Source organism: Chlorocebus sabaeus, chromosome 11 (assembly GCF_047675955.1).
Source record: "Chlorocebus sabaeus isolate Y175 chromosome 11, mChlSab1.0.hap1, whole genome shotgun sequence".
Lineage (NCBI taxonomy): Eukaryota > Metazoa > Chordata > Mammalia > Primates > Cercopithecidae > Chlorocebus > Chlorocebus sabaeus.
Genome location: NC_132914.1, coordinates 121,056,807 through 121,080,806, shown reverse-complemented (window position 1 = coordinate 121,080,806; position 24,000 = coordinate 121,056,807). Strand labels below are relative to the sequence as shown.

General features: G+C 43.1%; 1 protein-coding gene across 1 annotated transcript in view; it reads right to left on the bottom strand.

Moving 5' to 3' along the window:
- DNAH10 (dynein axonemal heavy chain 10) overlaps window positions 1–24,000 on the bottom strand; it is a 175,620-nt gene that overhangs the window by 117,911 nt on the left and 33,709 nt on the right. The window contains exons 13-21 of the mRNA XM_008005149.3: window positions 21,325–21,501; window positions 18,450–18,575; window positions 17,440–17,612; window positions 16,359–16,510; window positions 13,967–14,131; window positions 13,069–13,276; window positions 9,286–9,442; window positions 4,625–5,101; window positions 4,354–4,512 (exon numbers count right to left, since the gene is read on the bottom strand). Coding sequence (XP_008003340.3) covers window positions 4,354–4,512; window positions 4,625–5,101; window positions 9,286–9,442; window positions 13,069–13,276; window positions 13,967–14,131; window positions 16,359–16,510; window positions 17,440–17,612; window positions 18,450–18,575; window positions 21,325–21,501 — 1,794 coding nt within the window. The remainder of the gene's footprint in view (window positions 1–4,353; window positions 4,513–4,624; window positions 5,102–9,285; window positions 9,443–13,068; window positions 13,277–13,966; window positions 14,132–16,358; window positions 16,511–17,439; window positions 17,613–18,449; window positions 18,576–21,324; window positions 21,502–24,000) is intronic.

Here is a 24,000-nt window from a genome sequence, read left to right as displayed (position 1 = left end):
GGGTGGATCACCTGAGGTCAGGAGTTCAAGACCAGCCTGGACAACATGGTGAAATCCCTTGTCTACTAAAAATACAAAAATTAGCCAGGCATGGTATCAGGAGCCTGTAGTTCCAGCTACTCAGGAGGCTGAGATGGGAGAATCGCTTGAACCTGGGAGGCGGAGGTTACAGTGAGCCGAGATCACACCACTGCACTCCAACCTAGGTGACAGAGCAAGACTCTGTCTCAAAAAAATAAATAAATAAATAAATATTAAAGTCAAATTTTATAATTAAAATAAAATCAGTATAAAATCATTTTTTTAAATAAAGAGATAGAGGCCGGGTGTGGTAGCTCATGCCTATAATCCCAGCACTTTGGGAGGCTGAGGCAGGCGGATCACCTGAAGTCGGGAGTTCAAGACCAGCCTGATCAACATGGAGAGAGACCCCATCTCTATTAAAAATACAAAATTAGCCAGGATGGTGGCGCATGCCTGTAATCCCAGCTACTCAGGAGGCTGAGGCAAGAGAATCGCTTGAACCCAGGAGGCAGAGGTTGTGGTGAGCTGAGATCGCGCCATTATACTCCAGCCTGGGCAACAAGAGGGAAACTCTGTCTCAAAAAAAAAAAAAGAAAGAAAGAAAGAAAAGAGAGAGATAGAGATATTACAGAGAGATATACCCATCATAAACTAAAGTCCAGCTTCAAATCAACTTAATCTCTGATTAGAAGAAGGTTAGCTTAGCTTGCTAATGTACCCAGTTGTGGTGTCTGTTAGAAGCAAAAATAAATCTCCTCTAATGAAATGTAACATCATCCAATGCCTCCAATCCTCTTTCTCCAATTTATCACATAGGCTGTTAAGAATTCAGTTAGAAATGCCAGCCGTATAAAGACATGAAAGAACTTAACCAAAACCAAGAGATTCACAGAAACATAAATGATCACGACAGAGTTATAAGACACACAATGTAAAATAATTCAATTTAATAGAGTAAAGGAATCAAAAGACAAAAACAAAATTGAGAATTTTGGTAGAGCACAGGAGATTGTTTTTAAAATGGAAATTCCAGAATGGATAATGATAACACCTGAAATCAAGAGCTCAAAGGATTGTTTAAGGAACCAGGAAAAGCAGATCAGACACAAATAAATAGAAAATTAACGAACTTAAAGTTTAGGTCAAAGTATTAGAATAAACCACAGAAAGAAAAGGCAGAAAGGAATGTAAGGTGTACACGGTATTGTAGAAAGGTCCAACATATGTGGAATTGGAGTCCCAGAGGGGGGAAAAAAATAAGGCAAAAACTGTTAATTTTCCAAAACTAGGTAAAGACATCAACCTGCAGATTTTAGAAGTACTACAAATCTCAATCAGGAAAAAAAAAAAAAAAAAAAAAGAAGATGAAAACAAAACAAAAGAACCTAGTTCCATCATATTACAACTGCTGAAAACCAAAGACTGAAAAAAAATCTTAAAAGCAGACCAAAAAAAAAAATAGTTAGACTAGACTACCTTGAAAGGGAGCAACAAAAAGACTAACAGTCAACTCCTCCATCAAAACAATAGAGGCCAGAGGATGACGGAATAATATCCACACATAAAAAGGATTAAAAAAAAAACAACAACAAAGTTGGTGTTTCAAAAAGATCAATAAACTAAGTGTTTGTAAGGATATGGAGCAACTGAAACCTTATTCATGCTGGTGTGGATGCAAAGGGGTACTATCACTTTGGAAAACTAGCAGAATCTAGTAAAGCTGAACATGTGGATTCCTATAACCCAGCAACTTCATGTCTAGGCCTATACTCAATAGAAATGCAGGCGTAAGTCCCATAAGGTTGCCCTCACTTCAGATGCCAGTTGCAAGTATTGGGTGCCTAGGGTACACAGACTTTTGTTCAACCTGCCTACAAAATCACGGGTTCCCCCACACACATCTCCTTCACATTTGACCATTTGCTGAAATGGCTCACAGAACTCAGGACACTTTACTTACCATCACTGATTTATTATAAAAGACACAACTCAGGAACAGCCAAATGAGAGAGATGCATAAGCTAAGGTATGGGGCTGGGGGGTGCACAGAGCCTCCATGCCTTCTCTGAGCACACCACTCTCCCAGCACCTTGGTGTGGTCAACAACCTGGAAGCTCTCCAAATCCCATAATTTAAGGATGTTCATGGAGATTTCATTATACAGGCATGACTGATTAGATCACTAGCCTTTGTTGATCTCCAATCTCCAGCCCCTCTTCCCTCCCCAAGGGTGGCAAGGATGGGCGTCTGAAAGCTCCAAACCTCTAAATAATTTATGCCTTGATCTTTCTGGCAACCATCCCCCACGCTGAAGCTGTCTAGGACTCCCAGCCACCAGTCATTTCACTTGCATACAAAAGATACTTTTATCACTCCAGAGTTCAAGGATTTGAGAAGCTGTGTGCCAGGAACCAGGGACAAAGAACAATATTGTAACAAAAGATCTGTTCCTGTGACCCCTATCACTCAGGAAATTACAAGTGTTTTGGAAGCTTTGTGTCAGGAACCGGGGACAATGACCAAAGACAGTCACTGGTTTTTTGTCAAAGATTAAAGAGCAACAAAATGATGTTTTGGGACAAAAATGAATTGCATATATGACAGTATTCCCATAAGATTATAATACTGTATTTTTACTGTACCTTTACTATGTTTAGATATGTTTAGATACACAAATACTTACTATTACATTACATTGCTTATAGTATTCAGTACAGTACATGCTGTAAAGGATTGCAGCCTAGGAGAAACAGGTTCTACCATATGGCCTAGGTGTGTAGTTGCTATATCATCTAGATTTGTATAAGATGGAATTGCCCATTGACACATTCTCAGAACATATCCCCACTGTGTTAAATATACACAACTGTATATTTCTCTTATTGTATTAGAGTTAATCTAATAAACCACACGGCAATTACCATATTTAATGATACAGTGCCAAAAGCTTTTCCTCTGAGACCAAGAACAAGACATGGATTTCCCCTACCTCCCCTTTCATCCAACCTTGTACAGGAATTCCTAGCTAGAGCCATAAGGTGAGAAAAAGAAACAAAATATTTAAAAATTAAGAAGAAATGAAACTGTCAATAATCACAGTTTATATAATGGTGTGCCTAGAAAATCCAAAATAATCTGCGGATAAATAAATGATTAAAATTAATAATTACTGATCATAAAAAAGTAGAATGCAAATATGAATTGTCTTTCTAGATAACAATAAAAAATAAAATAATTAAAATAAAAATTAAAGATACCAATTACAAGAGCATCTAAAAATATCAAGTACCTAGGAATAAATCTGGCAAAAAATAGGTAAGGTCTCTATGGGGAAAATTATAAATCTTTACGGAGAGACATTAAAGACCTAAATAAAGAGAGAGAGAACATGTTCGTGGATAGGAAAACGCAATACGACAGGATGTCCATTTGCCTCAGATTAATCTACAGGATCTATGCAATCACAATCAAAATCTCAATTGTCGCTGTTTTGTTGTTTTTGTTGTTGTTGGAATTTGACATTCTGATTCATTTTTTGAGTGTGACTCATTACACACTTAGTGTAAAATCCTGTGTTGCAGCGATTCTTCTATTATTTCTGTGATGTAAGCCGGTGAAGCAAAGTCTGACAAAATCTACCTGGTTGAGGGAGAAATACAAACTAGAGAAGAGAAACAAATTGCTATGAATAAATCAGGATGTGCATGAAGTTTGTCTTTCAGCATTTCTGTTGCTCGACTGCTTCAAACACCAGGCCCCTTGCAGCCCTAGTGGTTAGGATGTGGCGTTCTCAAACGCCCTTGCTGAGCAGTAGACCTGGGCCAAAAACTTGAGATTCTTTCATCATCAGAAAAACATACAGTATATAAAATTTCCATATAATTTCAGGGGGAACCCAGAAATCCTAAAACTCATCCCTGACTTTGAAAGATCCTAAGAACCCAAATTTAACAACCCTAAACAAAGCAAGACTGATTGAATTATCTTCTACTGGTTTCTTTTATCATCTTAAATCTTTCACTCTCTTCTTATTTTTGCAAGAGCTCTTTATCTATTAAAGGAAATTAACACAAAAAAAAGAAGAAAGGAAGAGGGAGAATGGAAACGGTATAGTTACAGATCAATCCGTTCGAGCCATACAGATTGAAAAATACTCTATATTTTCATTATTCTAAATAACTGTGGCATTGCTTTACATTTACAATGTATTACTTAAAGTCACTTACTTGAAAATGAATCAATGGCAGTATACTTGAGAAGCATTTCTGAAAAAGGTCATTAGTGGTCAATCCAATTGTTAAATGCATAAGAAAATACAAGTTGACTTACAAAGAGGTTATACATTGCCATGGTACGGTATCGCTCCTGGACGTCCCTGTATCTTAGTTCCATGACTAGAGATTTACTTCTAATTTCTGCAATTGTTGCAAGGACAAACTTGAGATCTTCAAGGGTATTGGGGATCTTCCTAAGGCTTTTGGCCAGGTGCTATAACAGAAAGTGCAAAGAACACTAAGCAAACACAGAAAAAACAGTAATGACGCAAAAGAAGACTCAACTTACACGAAAAGTAGTTCAATTACACACAGCGATTGAGTACCTCCATCTCTTCATGGAGACTATAGAGCTCCTCTTTTGCTGACTCATTGAGAAGTTTTCCAAGCGAAATCACCCAGGACTTGGCATTTTCCTGCACTGTGTTTGCCAGATGCCCGAGCTGAAGTCTGATGCAATGCTCATCCTTAATTAGAGGGTGGCGCATAACCTCATAGGCTATCTTGGAATAGAACTGCAATTTTTCATCATATGCTACACAAGGAGGTTTCTTGGAGGCAAATTTCTCCATCACAATAGCTTTGTCCAATTTCCAGAGAGGTCTATACCGCTTCCATTTTTGTAGATACTTCATAAGATTGATCAGAATCCTGTGGACATTTTGGGGGATCATAACAGCTTGTTCAATTATCTGAGGGTTCAGAGAGATATCATTGTAAAAGTTTATTATAACAACTTCTTCTTCCTCCCCCTTCAGAGGGGGGCATTCTATGCAGCTGCCATTCATCCAACGAACAAAATGCTGGCAAAGTAAGAATTAGGAGAAAAGACAGTATTTTAGTATCTATTTTGCCTCCAACGTACATATTAGTATTCAGTAATAAGTCTTGCCAGTAATGGAAAATCACTTTAAAAATTACCATAATCCTTTGTTCCTTTGATCAAGAGATGGAGCCTATTTCCCTTCCGGAGCGAGCCTTGTGGCTTAACTTGACCAATGGAAAGGGGTGGACGTGGTGTTATGCAAGTTCGAACCAAGGATTCTAGAAAGCCCTGTGGCTTCTGCTCTCATTCTCTCAGAACCTTGCAACCACCAGCTCGAGCTAGCCTACTACATTACGTAAGGCCATATACGGGAGAATCCCAGCCGCCGGCCATCAGAGCTGTGCTTGAGGTCATCAACTGCTAGACACATGAGTGAGCCCAGCCAAGACCAGAAGAACTGCTCAGCAGAACCCAACCCACAGAACCCAGAGTTAAATGATTATTGCTTTAAGCCAGTAAGTTTTGAAGTGGTTTGTTATGAAATAAAAGCCAACTACACTATGGATGAGTTTTAAAAACCATATATACAGAGGAAAAAACACATATTCAGGCAAATTGACTGCTTAGTGTCCCAGAACAAATCTGTTAATTTGACATCTCCCTGTTGTAGAGTTAAGGCTCTCCTTTTTGTTTGTTTGTTTTGTTGTTGTTGTTGTTTGAGACAGAGTTTCGCTCTGTTGCCCAGGCTGGAGTGTAGTGGCACAATCTCAGCTCACTGCAAGCTCCGCCTCCCGGGTTCATGCCATTCTCCTGCCTCAGCCTCCCGAGTAGCTGGGCCTACAGGTGCCTGCCACCACGCCCGGCTAATTTTTTGTATTTTTAGTAGAGACGGGGTTTTACCGTGTTAGCCAGGATAGTCTCAAGCGGACCTCATGATCCGCCCACTTCAGCCTCCCAAAGTATTGGGATTACAGGCGTGAGCCACTGCGCCCAGCCAAGGCTCTGTTTTAATCAAGCGTGAGTTCTAACAGCAAACCATGGATATGTTACACATTACTTCTCTGAACAGTAGGCTCACCATCTGTAAAATGTGAATAACAGCTACTATAGGTTGGTGCAAAAGTAGTTGCAGTTTTGCCAATACTTTTAATGGTAAAAACCATAGCTATTTTTGCACCGACCTAATACTTCTATTTCCAATATTACTAATAATAGTAATACTAACACTAGGTGGGGTGTGGTGACTCACACCTGTAATCCCAGCACTTTGGGAGGCAGAGGCAGGCGGATCACGATGTCAAGAGATCAAAACTATCCTGGCCAAAATAGTGAAACCCTGTCTCTACTAAAAATACAAAAATTAGGCCAGGGTCAGTGGCTCACACCTGTAATCCCAGCACTTTGGGAGGCTGAGGCAGACAGATCATGAGGTCAGGAGATCGAGACCAAACTGGCTAACATGGTGAAACCCTGTCTCTACTAAAAAAATACAAAAAGTTAGCTGGGCATGGTGGCGGGTGCCTATGGTCCCAGCTACTGGGGAGGTTGAGGCAGGAGAATGGCATGAACCCAGGAGGCGGAGCTTGCAGTGAGCAGAGATTGTGCCACTGCACTCCAGCCTGGGTGAAAGAGCGAGATTCTGTCTCAAAAAATAAAATAAAAATACAAAAATTAGCTGGGCGTGGTGGCATATGCCCGTAGTCCCAGCTACTCGGGAGGCTGAGGCAGAAGAATCACTCAAACCCGGGAGGTGGAGGCTACAGTGAGCCAAGATCACACCACTGCACTTCAGCCTGGCAAAAGAGCAAGAATTCATCTCAAAAAAAAAAAAAAAAAAAAGGTAATACTAATACTAATAGCTAACATTTATTCAGAGCTACTGATCGCCAAACAGTACACTAAGCTGTACACACATGTTATATAATTTAATCCTCCCGACAGCACTAGAAGGTGAATAGTATTATCATTTTCCACTTAGTAGATGAGCTAAAATTCAGAACCCAGTTAAAACTTCGGCTCATTATTTTCTGCCATGAAATAGGAATCCTGAAGATCGAAGAGTTCAACCATATTAAGTGGCCTAGTCATGCATGCTCATTTGCCGAGATCTTTTTAATGAAATACATTTCTAACGTTATCTAAGAGAATAAGTAAAAATTCTTCTCATTTAAAAGAAACTTATGAAGCTAAAATAATACAGGCTTCACTACAAGCCTCAAATCCATCTATTAGTAAGGAGGAAAGTTAAGTTGGCATGAAATATTGTGATTAATATTCATAATGTTTTACAAGCCAACTTTCCTATTTATGTACCCCTTAAAAATTGCTGTTTCCCTTACAAAGGAAACATACATAGCACCTATAAGATATAGCACCTATAAGAGAATTTATGTAACAGAGGCTTAATAAATAACTGTCTTAGCATGGATTATAAAACATGTACTGTTTATTCATCAGTTTTTTGGGTTTTTTTTTTGAGACAGAGTCTCGCTCTCTCCCCCAGGCTGGAGTGCGGTGTTGCAATCTCAGCTCACTGCAAGCTCCAACTCCTGGGTTCACACCATTCTCCTACCTCAGCCTCCCATGCAGCTGGGACCACAGGCACCCGCCACCACATCCAGCTAATTTTTTTTTTTTTTTTAGTAGAGATGGGGTTTCACCATGTTAGCCAGGATGGTCTCGATTTCCTGACCTCATGATCCGCCCGTCTCAGCCACCCAAGTGCTGGGATTACAGGCATGAGCCACCGCGCCCGGCCTTATTCATCAACTTTTTAAGTAGAGTGAAATGAAATTCCCTATTCTGATTTCTATACTTACTTTTATGCCCCTAAAAATGCTTGAAACATGTCTGACTTGCTGCAGAAGCCAAGTGAAGAGGAAGATGCCAGCGTGCTGCGGGAGCGATGCCCATACCTACAAGGGCGGCTGTCTTCCAGTGTGGGGTAAGACATAAACTTTGGGTTATCTGCCAGCAGATGTTCGTTCAAAAAACATTTACTGAGAACCATCTGTGTGCCAGATGTTCTTGGTGCTGGGGATTCTAAAGGGAACAAAACACTCACGGTCTGTATGCCCATGGATCCCTTTACATTCTAGTGGCCTGATGGGAGCAATAGATACAAAAGCAAGGGAAAAAATAAGAAAAAACTGGGGAGTGGTACATGGTAGGAAGAAGATGGGATGGGGCTGATGGGAGAGAGAGGACAAGAAGGTCAGGGGAGCAGAATGTTCCAGGTGAGGGAACAGCTACGGAAATCCTTGCAAGAGGAACCCATGGCACCTGCTGGGGGTAAAATCAGCAGCCAGTCAAGCCGCAGTGTGAGGGAGCATGATCCTTGTAGGACTGAGATCAGAAAGGCAGCCAGGGGCTAGAGCATGGGGGCCTCATAGACCACACAAAGATATCTGGATTATGTTCTAAGTGTAATTAAGTCATCGGGTGGGTGGGGCAGTTTACACCAGGGATGACACGAAATGATATGTTGTTGTTGTTGTTGTTGTTGTTGTTGTTGTTGTTTTTACAGACAGGGTCTTGCTCTGTTGCCCAGGCTGGAGTGCAGTGGTGCAACCATACCTCACTGTACCCTTGAACTCCTGGGCTCAAGCAATCCTCCACCTCAGTCTCCTAAGTAGCTAGGAACACAGGTGTGCACCACCACACCTAGCTAATTTATTTTAGTTTTGGTAGAGATGGAGGTCTCACCTTGTTGCATAGGCTGGTCTGGAACTCCTGGGCTTAAGCAATCCTCCCACCTCAGCCTCCCAAAGTGCTAGGATAACAGGCATGAGCCACTGCACCTGGCCTGATTTGTATTTGTTTAAGGTAATTCTGACCACCTGCGGTGGAGAATGGATTGTTGGGAAGTCACCGAGACAGTCCATGAGAGCAGTGATGGCCACTTGGGATAGGAAGGTACTGGGGGGACAGGAGAGAAGAGGACAGATGGGAGGTATGTTTGGACGACTTGCCGATGGGCTGGGCAGGGCTGGGTGAGAGAAAAAGAAATAAGGACGAGTTTCTGGCTCAAGCAATTGGGTTGATGTTGGTGCCATTTTCTGAAGTGGGGAAAACTGGGGGATGACCAAGTCACAAGGCAGGAAGTCAAGAATTCCACCTTGGGCTGTGGGCAGTGGCTCATGCCTGTAGTCCCAGCACTGTGGGAGGCAGAGGCATCCTGAGACACCATCTGAGCAAGGACGCAGGCACCTCCGCTCTTACCTTGGTGATCTCCACGCAATTCCGGACACAGTGGAAGCACATCTTGTCGATCTCATTTGTGTTGGGATGAAGGATGATCTCAGGCGCCGTCAGAATGGTTTCAGTTTGGAACAGAGGGACATTTCCAAGGATCAAAGAATTAAAAGACTGCAAATTCCTAAGAGGGGTTGACGAGAAAGACTCAGTACCCACTAGAGTAAAATACATCAAGCAATGGACAGAAATGACCAGGGCCACAAAAATCACAGATACAGGCAACGGCATACTGTTAAGTTGTCCTGGACAGTCTGGAGTGAGTCTTATTTAAAATATTCTTTTTTTACACTAAATTTATACAAATAGTTCATTCCTACTTTTGGAAAACTGAGTTAACTTTCGGTTGGAAAATAGTTAAATAACAATGACTTCCAAAAGCTGCTCAACTCTGGTAAGGAAAAAGGAGTACTCACATCCCCACCCAGACTGCCCCACCAGCTCCATCCTTTCCAAGACCAAAGCAGATGTGACACCCAGGGATGAAACTTTATCAGCCTCCAGACTAGTGTCCCTGCTTCCCCTCCCCCTGCCTACCTCCATCCAGTAATTCATATGGCAGCCAGAGACACTATTTTAAAATAGTTAGTGGGGCACAGTGGCTCACACCTGTAATCCCAGTACTTTGGGAGGCTGAGGTGGGAGGATCACTTGAGCCCAGGAGTTTGAGACCAGCCTGGGCAACATAGCAAGACCCTGTCTCTAAAATTAAAATAAATTAACTGGGCATAGTGGCACACGCCTGTGGTCCCAGCTACTTGGGAGGCTGAGGTGGGAGGACTGCTTCAGATGGGGAGGTCGAGGCTGCAGTGAGCCGTGAACATGCCACTGCACTCCAGCCTTGGCGACAGAGTGAGACCCTGTCTCAAAAAACAAAACAAAACAAAAACATCTAACTCCTCCCTCTCCCTCCTTCCTTCTCTCTTTCCCTCTTCCTCTCACTCCACCTCCCTCCCCCACCTTCTCCCTCCCTCCTTCTCCTTTTCCCTCCACTTCTGTCTTCTCTCTCTCCCCTCTCTCTCCACTTCTCTCCTTCCCTCATCCTGTTTCTCTCTCCCTCTCCAGGATTCTCCCTTCCTCTCTCCCTCTCCCCCCTCCCTATCTCTCTCTCTCTCCCTCTCCCTCTCTCTCCACCTCTCTCTCTCTCGCCCTCTTCCTGCTTCTCTCTTCCTCCCTCTCCTCCTCTCTCTCCAGTTGAAAACACTCCAGCAGCCTCCCATGGCTGTCCGGATAAAATGCAAGCTCCCTGCCATGGCTTCTTCCCAGGCTGCCTGTGACCTGATCCACCCCTGCCAGCCTCTCCAGCATTATCCCCTCCTTCAATCTCATCCTTCTTTCTTTCTGTTTATTGCGCTTACCAAAGGCCCACCTGTGGGTCTTCACAGCAGTTTTTAGCTTCCCCCAGAAAGCTCTTCCCACTTTCAGCTCACTCCTCATCTTCAGGTCTCGACTAAAATGTGGCATTTCCATGGCCTTTCTTGACCACCCAATTACAGCAGCATCTCCATTCTCTCCCCAGAACACCATGCTGCTTTATTTCTTTTACAGAACTCATCTCTTTTACGTCTGTTTCCCTGTGTCCTGCCTTTTCTATGAGGTTAGAGAAACTGCAAGGATACAGGGGCCTTGTCTGTGACCAGAGTCTAATCCAACAGCCAGTGCAGGGCAGGCTTTACTAAACCTTGGATGGATGGATGGATGGATGGATGGATGGATGGATGGATGGATGTGTGGATGGATGAGTGAATGAACGGATGGATGGATGGATGATGGATGGATGGATGGACGGATGGATGGACGGACAGATGAATGTGTGAATGAATGTGTGGATGGATGAGTGAATGAATGGATGGATGGATTGATGGATGATTGATGGATGGATGGATGGATGGACGGATGTGTGGATGAATATGTGGATGGATGAGTGAATGAATAGATGGATGGATTGATGGATGATGGATGGATGGATGGATGGATGGATGGATGGATGAACGCATGGATGTGTGGATGAATGTGTGGATGGATGAGTGAATGAATAGATGGACGGATTGATGGATGATGGATGGATGGATGGATGGATGGACGGATGTGTGGATGAATGTGTGGATGGATGAGTGAATGAATGGATGGATTGATGGATGATGGATGGATGGATGGATGGATGGATGGATGGATGTGTGGATGAATATGTGGATGGATGAGTGAATGAACAGATGGATGGATTGGTGGATGATGGATGGATGGATGGATGGATGGATGGATGGATGTGTGGATGAATGTGTGGATGGATGAGTGAATGAATAGATGGATGGATGAACAGATGAATGAATGAGTTAATAAATGGATCAAAAGAAAACATTGCATGTTAGTAAGGGAAACATTATAGGAGGTAGCTCCATGTAAGGGACTGCTTTAGGAATCTAAGTTAAAAACAGTAACAGAGAATAAATGAAATACGTAGAAAACAGAATTATTTAGGGGATCAACTTAGAGAAGTTTGCCAAACTGGGCCCAGAAAAGAAGACCAAAGGTTTTTGTTTTATTTTTCAGTGTATTATCCCAAAAGAGATTTTTAGTAGCTCACAAAGATACTTTAACTGCAGTAAGAGATCCTAAAATCAAAGTGGGGTAAAATAAGAAAGGAAGAAGACACTAATTAGACACCATTTCAGGAAATGATACTGGAGTCGGACTGCCCAGGTTCAAATCCCAGTCCTTTCTCTTACTGGCTGTGTGGTCCCAGGCAAGTCACTTAACCTGCCAAGATTCTGTATCCTCCTCTGTAAAACAGGGATGAGAATTGGAAAGAGTCCAGCACAGAACATGGTGCAAGGTGAGCTTTCCTACGTGTTCGGATGAGACTAAAAATATAAATCATAATCATAAGTACTGCTGCATTTAGGCTATAAATTTGGTTCTAAGCTTCCTAGCAGCCAAAGTGAAAGGGAAAGCTATGAAGTCAACAATTCATAGAGTCTGCATCATATAAAAACCAAACAAGAAAATGAAAGCAAAAAAGAAAAAAGAAAAATGTGAGGCTGGGGTCAAAGAAGGAACTAGAGTCATTTCTTCTGGAGTTCCCTTCATAAGGAAGACATTGTGTGATAAAACGAACACTGCTCTTGACAATATAGATGTAATAGTAACGGTGATGGATTTCACAGGCTGGTTTCCTAGAATGATCCTAAACTATCAGCCTTACACCCCAGAACAGTCTGTGGGCCACCAACGCGATGGGGTCCAGTCACTCAGCTTCCAGCTGGCCTGGCTGGGCTGCTGAGGGTGAGGCCGAGGAGGGAAGGGACAGAGTCTGGCGTGTCAGAGGCTGGCACATGCAACAGGCATTCAACACGCACAGACCGCGCTAGCTAGGGGTCGACTTGAAACCAGCAGAAGAGGGAATGGGTCGTGTGTCCCTCACGTCTGTCACTCTCAACATGAATGGGGGAGTCCTCTGGGATTCTGGTCAGTATTGAGTGACAGTGATTCTCTGCTGCCAGCTGAACACAGGCTCACAAGTTTCAGACAGCTGAGGTGGGGAGAGGGATCCTTTCTTTTCTGGAATGTTGAGGGTCCTCACAAGATCATGAAGGTCATCCCTCCACTCTGTGAGTGCCCTTCAGCCAGAAAGCCGCCTGACCGTCCGTCTGATTTTCATTCTCCACCTTGCCACCCCCTCTAACTGTCCATATTTGTCAACTGTTTTAATCTACACGCACCATTTTAAAACATGCAACAAGATGGACTTACTTCAGAATGAGCTTTGTCAGGACCTCATAAATTTTCTTTTCCCAGTATTCATAGTAGGAGGCCAGCCTGGGGGCCTTGCCTGTGTTGGTGTGGACGACCAGGCCCTCAACTTTAGTCAGCAGCGGTCCAATGGCAAGATACCACCGGACCATGTGGTCCACGTCTCTGGCCCTTTCTCGCTCAATGTGTTCAAAAAATTCCTTCGCACCTAGAGAAAAAGACGTCTTTTAGAGCTGTCCATGAACACAGGGAAGGGCAGCACCGAAAAGGCAATCCAAACATGAGTTGCATGTCTTAAAAACAAAACCAGCCTCCAACCTTGGCCCAAAGCAGAACACAAGTCAATATCAGAACACACGCTAAGCAACAAATAAATGACAACCAGCTACACACATCCAAAAGGTGGCTTTTATAGCTTTAGGCAATCTTGTTTTTCTTCAATTCCTTGTTGACATATCTTGAATTCCTTTTTGGCTAGTCTAAGACCACTTAAAGTATCTTTCTTGGACAAGTAAATGTGAGCCCATAAAAACTGCAACTCGCTTTACTGTTACAAAGTTATCAACAAAGTACTATAGGCTTTCGCAGCTGAGGTGGGAGGATCACTTGAGGCCAGGAGTTCAAGACCAGCCTGGGCAACATAGTGAGACCCCATCTCAGAAAACAAACAAACAAACATGAATTGGTCAAACTAAGCAATATATAAAACATGACAAAAAGTAATAGCTACCCATGATTCTTTCAAGTAAATGACTGAGAGCATTAGAAATGGTTTTATGCCATTCGTGGAATATACAAATACATATGTATAGATACATATATATATACACACATGCATGTATATACAATATATTTTTTCATTAATTCCATAACTGGAGAACCCAGAAGTCAGATCTACCTGGGAGTTCTTCCTTGCTTTTAGCAGCTGGATATTTAAAGAGATTTATGGCCTCTATTAATGTCAGCCTGGAAGAAATGTCATCTGCATTCTTATGAATCTGGTGGACGAGAGACTCAAATTTCCCAATGGCCTGCTTGCAACCAGTTATATAGTCACCAATACCTTTGAAGAAAGAGAGAAAGACATTTGGCTTCCAACCCTGTCTTTCCACATCCCCCCTACCAATGTCTGCGACGTTAATACTGGCATCCCTTCCCAGGAAAGACCCTGCTCATTCCAACCCCTTGGGTCTCTGGGGTGGCACAGATCCACTTTGAACCCTAAGGGACTGGGACAAGGACTCCGGAGCCCAGAATCAACCAAGCAATGCATTTCTTCTATTCAAATGTTACACAGTCCTGGCTGGAGCACCATGGGGAGAAAGGGACTATCAAGCCGTGCTATCTTCTCATTGCTGGAGCTCTGTGAACCCTCCACTCCACACCACCTGCCTGCAACCTCCTCTGGCCTGGAGCTTAGATGAACAGCAAGAACACGAACAGTAAACTCGGGCTCAGTACTTATGATCAGTCTCACTTTATAAAAACAAAAACCCCAAAATGGATCACAGGCTGTACTGTGAAACATGATACTATAACCTTTTTAGAAACAAAAACCACAGGAGAGAAAAAAACTTGTGATTCTTAGACTTGACAGCAAAAGTAGAACCCATTAAAGGAAAAATGGATACGCTGGACTTAATTGAAATGTAAAGCTTTTGCTCTACCAAAGGCCCTCCTATAAGAAAGAAAAGAAAAGCTATAGAGTAGGGGAAAATATCTGCAAACCACACATCCAATAAAGGATGAGTATCTAGAGTATACAAAGGATGCTCAAAACTCAACAGTGAAGAAAACAAACAATCTAATTAGAAAATAGGCAAAAGACAGAAAAAGACATGCTGCTGAAGAAGTCATACACGTGACGCATTTGTGCTTATTAGCACATGAAAAGATGCTCAACACCATTAGCCATTATGGAAGTCAAATCAGAACCATGAGATATCATGACACAGCTATCAGATGGCCAACATTAAAGAAAAAAAAAGTGATAGCAAAACTGGCCAGGATGTGGAGAAACCGAGTCACTCATCTATGGATGATGGAAATGTAAAATGGCACAGCCACCCTGTAAGACAGCATGACAGTAAAACAAAAACAAAAACAAAAAAAGGCTGAATGTGGTGGCTCACACCTGTAATCCCAGCATTTTGAAAGGCCAAGGCGGATGGATCACTTGAGGCCAGGAGTTCAAGACCAGCCCAGACAACATGGCAAAACCCTGTCTCTACTAAAAGTACAAAAGTGAGTCAGGAGTGGTGGCAGGCACCTGTAATCCCAGCTACTTGGGAGGCTGAGGCAGGAAAATCGCTTGAACCCAGGAGGTGGAGGTTGCAGTGAGCCGAGACTACGCCACTGCACTCCAGCCTGGGTGACAAGAGCAAAACTCCATCTCAATACAACAACAGTAACAACAACTTTAAACTAAACACACAACTACTGTGCAACTCAGCAATTGCAATCCTGGGCATTTATCCCAGAAAAAGTGAAGACTCATGTTCACACAAAACCCTGTACACAAATGTTTATAGCAGCTTTATTCATAAGAGCCAAAACTGGAAACAACCTAGCTGTCCTTCAAAAGGTGAAAGGCTGAACAAACTATGGTACATTGATACCGTGGAGTATTCTTCAAGAATCCACAGACTGTTGACACATGCAACAACAAGGGCAGATCTTTGAAGACTTAGGCTGAGCAAGAAAAGCCAACTCAAAAAACGGCTATGTGTTATCTCATTTATATAACACCCTGAAATGACAACATTACAGAAACTGAATAAAGATTCCTGGTTGCCAGGGATTAAGGAGAGGGCAAGGTTAGGAGGGAAGTGGCCTTGACAGAACTCGCTGTGGTGTGAAGATGCTCTCTATCGCGACTGTATCAATGTCAGTATCCTGGTTGTGATCTTCTAGTTTTGCAAGACGTTACTACTTTGGGAAAATGACTAAAGGTTACAAAGGCTCCCTCTGTAGTAATTCTCAACAACTGCATGTGAATCTATAATTACCTCCAAATTGAATTTTTAATTAAAAAAAAAAAAGTAAAGGTGACCTTCTTTTTGGAGAAATGTGCTTTGGGTCTGCAGAGTGTGAAAATGTCACCCCTCTTATCTTCATCCCAACGACAGCCTGGAGATGAGTTCTAAGTTCCGCAACGTGTATTTCTTAACCCTCAAAAATTGTTAATTGTGTCTATAAACATATGAAAATGGTAATTCAAATAAAACAACCTAAAAGAATCACTTTGCATCCCCAAGTGTAAAAGGCAATCAATCGATGAATGACGTTACCTAGTGAGTTCCAGTTCAACCTCTTATATCCAGACCTAAACACTCGGAGTAGCTCCTGGGAATGGTCGTTGAGAAGCACGGACTCTGCCTCGTTTAACGTTCCTATGAGCGTGTGATAATGATCCAACATGCGCTGTATCCCATCTGTGTACCTGCACACAACGGGAATGTCAGAAACCTGAGGAGACCACCTTTAAGTTCATCAAAAGCTTTTGCAGTCAGGAGATTACAAAAGACCATGGTCTCAATCAAGACCAACCTTGACCGAGAGATTTGCAGAAATTTAAAACATCACGCTTCTCATTAACTTTCTTTTTTGGAAAATATTGGTTACTTCTCATTGAAGATGTTATTTATATGACGTGAAATAGGTTTACTATTGTTGATCCTTTGATCCTTATTTTAAACTTTTCTTTTCTTTTTTTTTTTTTTTTTTTTGAGATGGAGTCTCGCTCTGTTGCCCAGGCTGGAGTGCAGTGGTGCGATCTCGGCTCACTGTAACCTCCACCTGCCAGGTTCAAGCAATTCTCCTGCCTCAGTCTCCCAAGTAGCTGAGACTATAGGCATGAGCCACTATGCCCAGCTAATTTTTGTATTTTTGGAGATGGGGTTTCACCATGCTGGCCAGGCTAGTCTTGAACTCCTGACCTCATGATCCACCTGCCTTGGCCTCCCAAAGTGCTGGGATTACAGGCGTGTGCCACTGCACCCAGCCCCATATTTTAAACTTTTCTTAGCTTCAATTTTTTTCTTTTATTTATGTATTTATTTATTTAGTTTTTGGATACAGGCTCTCGCTCTGTCTCCTAGGCTGGAGTGCAGTGGTGCAATCATGGTTCACTGCAGCCTCAACTCTCCCAGGTTCAAGGAATCCTCCCACCTAAGCCTCCCGAGTAGCTGGGACTACAGGTAGTACCACAATGCCCAGTCCTTAGCTTCCATTTCTAACGTGGTAAGAATTCATCAGGATAAAATCCACAAAAACAAAAACTTTCGGAGGGGTCCTCAATAATTTTTAAGAGTGTAAAGGGGTCCCAAGACCAAAAAGCTTACTGCTAATTTAAAAGAAGAATGTTTTTACCTAAGGAATTTGTCTTCCTGGAGCGCAACATTTCTTGCTAATTCAGGGACAGTGAACCCCAGCTGCTCTAAGTACTTTGTTTCATTAATAATCTCCCTGAGAGCAGGTGAAAAGTTGATTGCAAAAACAGCTCCCCTTTCTGAAGTCAAAGGCTCCTCCGCAGCGGTGGAAGACTGTGGAAGACACATTCCATCAGCACGGCCAGGACAGTCCCAGAGACAGTTGGATCAACACAACCCACACCAAAAGTGAACATGAAAAAGATCAACACTGGGCCCTTGATCCCCAACAGACGGGGGTGCTGGCTGGAACTGGCTGGAATATGTACTTTGTTTGGTGAACGGAGATTTTAAAGAATCAATTCAGTCGCCGGCATTTGAAAATGGAGCAATTTCACCTAAAAATCCCTTCTGCCTTGAAACACTGGAAAATCTGACATGGAACAGTTGCCTCTTTGGTTGGATCTGAGCACACCTGTTCCCTAGGCGTCCCACCTGGCCCCCTCCACTTGCTTTGGTCCCTACATCAGGATTTCAGGAACCAAAGACCTAAAACTGCCAGGCTGCATCTTTCCTCCCTACTGGCAGGTGTTCATTAATGGAGCATTCGCTAAGTGCCAGGCCCAGCGCTAAAGAAGAGGATGAATCAGGGGCATTTTTCTGCAGGTTAAAGACGGCCAACTGTCAGCTGTTTCATATATGGCTCAACCAGCCCTTTGCTTGTTTACATCATCTGATTTATAAAACACATTTCATAAATGAGGAAACGGAGGCTCGGTGTTCAGCCACTTGCCCAAGGAGTCAGTAGGGCTGCCCGTTTCCAGCCCATGTTCTAACCATAGCATCGTGCCATCTCCACTCTTTCCTTTCGCCTCCCTCCCTAGCCCTTCTTTGTCTTTGATTCTGGAAAGTGACCCAACTTCATGAATGTCAACAAATCAAGCCTTGAGAAAATGTGGCAGACGCCACGGTCTCACGTGGCAATCTGGAATGAGGGCGTGGGCAGCGCACCTTGGTCAAAAGGCTCTTCTTCATGAGGGCCGGCAGCACCTGCTCCGTTGCCTCCATCCACTGCTCGTACTTCCTGTCTTCATACTCCTTCATCGTCTTACCCACTTCCAAATATTTCTGTTTGACCTGTCAAAGAATTCAAGCAACTGTCATTTTGTCCTTGAAAATAACATTTTTCATCTCGTTCTACACAGACAATTTATATAAATTATAAATATAATATATAAATTACTATACATAAACATTTATTTTTATATACCTTTTTTTTTTTTTTTTTTTTGGAGACTGAGTCTCACTCTGTCGCCCAGGCTGGAGTGCAATGGCACGATCTCAGCTCACTGCAACCTCCACCTCCCGGGCTCAAGCAATTCTCCTGACTCAGCCTCCTGAGTAGCTGGGATTACAGGCACACGCCACCACGCCCAGCTAATTTTTGTATTTTAGTAGAGATGGGGTTTCGCCATGTTGGCCAGGCTGGTCTCGAACTCCTGACCTCAGATGATCTGCCCACCTTGGCCTTTCAAAGTGCTGGGATTACAGGTGTGAGCCACTGCACATGGTCATTTTTATATAATTATATATAAACTTTTTTCATATCTCTCTACATAATTTTGCATACATAAATTACAAATATAATAATTAAACATTGTTAATATAATAAATTATTAATATACAGTTATATTAAATAATATAATACAAAAATATATTAATATTATATATAAACACATTTTGAAAAAGGAAGTCGATAAATTTTCCCAAAGCTTGGAGAGTTGGTCTGCGATGGTGATATAGCACCTATCTGTGTCCTCCCCAGATCTCATACTGCATTGTAATCCCCAGTGTTGGAGGTGGGGCCTGCTGGGAGGCAATTGGATCATGAAGGCAGAATTCTAGTGAATGGTTTGCACCACCCCTCTTGGGACTGTCCTGGCAATGCTGAGTGAGTTCTTGGGAGATCTGCTCATGTGAAAGTGGGCAGCACCTCCCCCTTCACTCTCTCTCGCTCCCACTCCCACCATGTGAGATGCCTGCCCCCATGGCGCCTTCCGCCATGATAGGGAGTTTCCTGGGACCTCCCAGGAAGGCTACGCTTCCTGTACAGCCTGCAGAACTGTAAGCCAATGAAACTTCTTTTCTAACAAATTACCCAGTTTCTTTACAGCAAAATGGACTAATATCGTTGGTATAACTTGAAATTTAGGTTGACTGGCAGCCTTCTGCAAACTACAGTCCATGAACTGCCTTGGTCTACACCCATGAACTAAGAACAGCTTTTACATGAAGAGAAGAAAATGATTTAGATGATTAAAAGGAAAGCAAAAGAACAATAATGCTATATAATTCAAGAAAACGATATGAAATTCAAATTCAGCATCCATAAATAAAGTTTTATTGGACACAGCCATACCTGTTCATAATGTATTATCTGGGGGATACTTTATTACAATAATGACAGGTTGAGTCATTGCAGAGAAATTGTCCAAACCCCTAAAATATTGACTATCTGGATCTTCAAAGAAGTGGCTTAGCAGCCTCTGCTGTGTAACAGATAAAAATCAATGGGCTAGGGGTGGGATCATATCGAAAAGATGGTAGGCATCCTCCAACGAAGCTGAAAATTACGTACAGGATGAAGCCCACATGACCACAATCTGGAAGATGTCCTATGTATTAAGATGCCAAAGAGAAAGAACACAGGCCAGGCGCAGTGGCTCACGCCTGTAAGCCCAACACTTTGGAAGGCCGAGGTGGGCAGATTGCTTGAGCTCAGGAATTTGAGACCAGCCTGGGCAGGCAACATGGTGAAAACTCATCTCTACAAAAGATACAAAAATGGGCCAGTCGTAGTGGCCCACACCTGTAGGCCCAGCTACTCAGGAGGCTGAAGCAGGAGGATTGCTTAAACCCAGAAGGTCAAGGCTGCAGTGAGCTGTGATTGTGCCACTGCGCTCCAGCCTGGGCAACACAGCAAGACCTTGTCTTAAAAAAAAAGAAAAAGAGGCCAGGCGCGGTGGCTCAAGCCTGTAATCCCAGCACTTTGGGAGGCCGAGACGGGCAGATCGTGAGGTCAGGAGATCGAGACCATCTTGGCTAACACGGTGAAACCCCGTCTCTACTAAAAATACAAAAAACTAGCCGGGCGAGGTGGCAGGCACCTGTAGTCCCAGCTACTCGGGAGGCTGAGGCAGGAGAATGGTGTAAACCTGGGAGGTGGAGCTTGCAGTGAGCTGAGATCCAGCCACTGCACTCCAGCCTGGGCAACAGAGCAAGACTCCGTCTCAAAAAAAAAAGAAAAGAAAAAAGAAAAAGAAAAAGAGGGAACACAAAAGATAGTTTAATATGAGCATGAATGCAAGGATAACAGAAAGACCCTCTAACTTACAGGCGTGGGTCTGAAATTGAGCTGCTTCTCAAATGAGCCACTCTACATAGCCTGCTGCACAGCAGCAGCAGCCTGATCTAATGCTTCTGCTGGATGGGATCAGGGAGGAAAGCTAGTCTAGGATTAAAACATCAAATACAGGGCCAGGTGCGGTGGCTTACACCTGTAATCCCAGCACTTTGGAAGGCCAAGGCGGGCAGATCATGAGGTCAGGAGATTGAGACCATCCTGGCTAACACGGTGAAACCCCGTCTCTATTAAAAATACAAAAATAATTAGCCGGACATGGTGGTGCATGCCTGTAGCCCCAGCTACTCAGGAGGCAGGAGAATTGCTTAAATCTGGGAGGTGGAAGTTGCAGAGAGCCAAGATTGCACCACTGCACTCCAGCCTGGGTGACAGAGCGAGACTCCATCTCAAAAAAACAAACAAACAAACAACAAAAAAAAACATCAAATACAAAAGGAGCCAATTCTAGCAAGAGCAACATACCTCCTGTCCTCGATCGCTGTCCAGTATCTCCTGTACCTCTTGAAATCGGAGGATGGTGTGCTTAATCCGAAAGAACAGAGATCGTTCCCAGTATATCGCACCTGCTACTGGAGGGTGGTTCTTATACAGTGGCGGATTTTCAAGGTTCTGGACAAAGATTTTATTAATGATGTCAATCTGAAAAGCAATCAAATGTCTTCTGTAAGTGATAAACATCGACAAGTTACCAAAGTTAACCAAGAAAGATGAGATTTGAATGTATTGATTGATTGATTGATTGATTGATTGATTGAGACAGAGTCTTGCTCTGTCCCCCAGGCTGGAGTGCAGTGGTGCCGTCTTGGCTCACTGCAAGCTCTACCTCCCGGGTTCACACCATTCTTTTGCCTCAGCCTCCTGAGTAGCTGGGACTACAGGTGGCTGCCACCACGCCCAATTTTTTGTATTTTCTAGTAGAGACGGGGTTTCACCATGTTAACCAGGATGGTCTTGATCTCCTAACCTCGTGATCCGCCCGCCTCGGCCTCCCAGAGTGCTGGGATTACAGGCATAAGCCACTGCGCCCAGCCAATATTTGAATATTTAAAGAAACCAAAAGTGGAATGTCAAAAAATATTCTAAGATGCAGAATAGTGTTTTCACTGTTTACTTATTATTTACTACTTTTTCTTATGCTCTGTAGTAATCTGTTTTATTGTTGTTGAGATGGAGTCTCACTGTGTTGCCCAGAGTACAGTGGTGTGATCTCGGCTCACTGGAACCTCTGCCTCCCAGTTTCAAGTGATTCTCTTGCCTCAGCCTCCCAAGTAGCTGGGATTACAGTCCCACGCCACCACACCTGGCTAATTTTTATATTTTTAGTAGAGATGGGGTTTCACCATGTTGGCCAGGCTGGTCTTGAACTCCTGACCTCAGGTAATCTGCCTGCCTCGACCTCCCAAAGTGCTGGGAGTAGAGGCGTGAGCCACCAAGCCTGGCTGTAGTAATCTTTTCTTTAACATATGCAATGCTCCAAATTGCCTTACAATTACAGAGCATAACCACTGTGTATATTGGTTTGATCCAATTATTAGAAATCCTGAAATCTGTTCTAGACATGACCACAGTGGCAGACCTTTGGGGTTTTTTTAATTTTTAGTTTTTAATTTTTGTGGGTAACGTATATATATTTATGGGGTATAGGGCATGTTTTGGTACAAACATGCTATGCGTAATAACCACATCATGGAGAATGGGGTGTCCATCCCCTCAAGCACTTATCCTTTGTGTTATAAACAATCCAATTCATACTCTTTTAGTTACTTTTAAATGTACAGTTAAGTTATTATTGACTACAGTTGCCAGACCTGTGTTTTTAAAAGAAGCATGTCTGAGCTCTCATGAGGGTCATTAGGTGTGGCAGGCGCAATGATGGCCTCCCAAAGATGTCCACATCCTAATCCCCAGAAGCTGAAAACATGTAATGTTACATGACAAAGTAGAATCATGGTTGCAGATGGAATTAACGTTGTCAGCCAGCTGATCTTAAAATAGAGAAATTATCCTGCATTTTCTGGGGAGGTCCTATGTAATCACAAGGGTTCTAAAACAGGAAGTGGAGGCAGAAAAGGAGGTCAGAGTGATTTGATGTGAAAGTGACCACTGCTGGCTTTGAAGACGAAAGGGATTCAGGAACTTCTAGAATTTGGGGAGGGCTACACACTGAACCATCCCTAGAGACTCCTGAAAGGAATACAGCCCTGCTGACACCTTGATTTAAACCCAGGGGCACCCATGGCAAACTTTTGACCTCCAGAACCATAAAAGAATAAATCTGTGTTATTCTAAGTCACTACATCTGTGGTCATTAGTTCCAGAAGCATTGAGAAACTAAGACATCAGGAGACCACCTTAGGCCTTTTTTTATACTACTTTATGCTCATCTAATCATTCCACATATTCTCATTTTGTCTTCTAAATGAGATTATAAGCATTTTTTTCTTTCTTTTTTTTTTCAAGACAAAGTTTTGTTCTTGTCACCCAGGGTGGAATGCAATGGTGCAATCTCAGCTCACTGCAACCTCCACCTCCCAAGTTCAAGTGATTCTCCTGCCTCAGCCTCCTGAGTAGCTGGGATTACAGGCACCACCACCATGCCTGGCTAATTTTTGTATTTTTGATAGAGAGGGGGTTTCACCATGTTGGCCAGGCTGGTCTCAAACTCCTGACCTCAAGTGATCCACCTGCCTCGGCCTCCCCAAGTGCTGATATTACAGGCATGAGCCACTGTGGCTGGCCAGCATTTTTTTTTAAGACAGGGCTTCACTCTGTTGCCCAGGCTGGAGTACAGTGGCAAGATCATGGCTCACTTGCAGCCTTGACCTCCCTTGGCCCAGGTGATCCTCCCACCTCTGCCTCCCAAGTAGCTGAGACCATAGGCGTACGCCGCCACACCAGGATAATTTTTGTATTTTTTGTAGAAATAGAGTTTTGCTATGTTGCCCAGGCTGGTCTCCAACTCCTGAACTCAAGCAATCCACCAGCCTCAGCCTTCCAAAGTGCTAGGATTACAGGCATGAGTCACTGTGCCCAGCAGATTATAAGCATTTTTTGGTCTATTTCTCCAACTAGACACTGACTTCTTTAAAGGCAGAATCCGTGTTTTGTTCATCTCTCTCTCTCTGTGCCTAACACCAT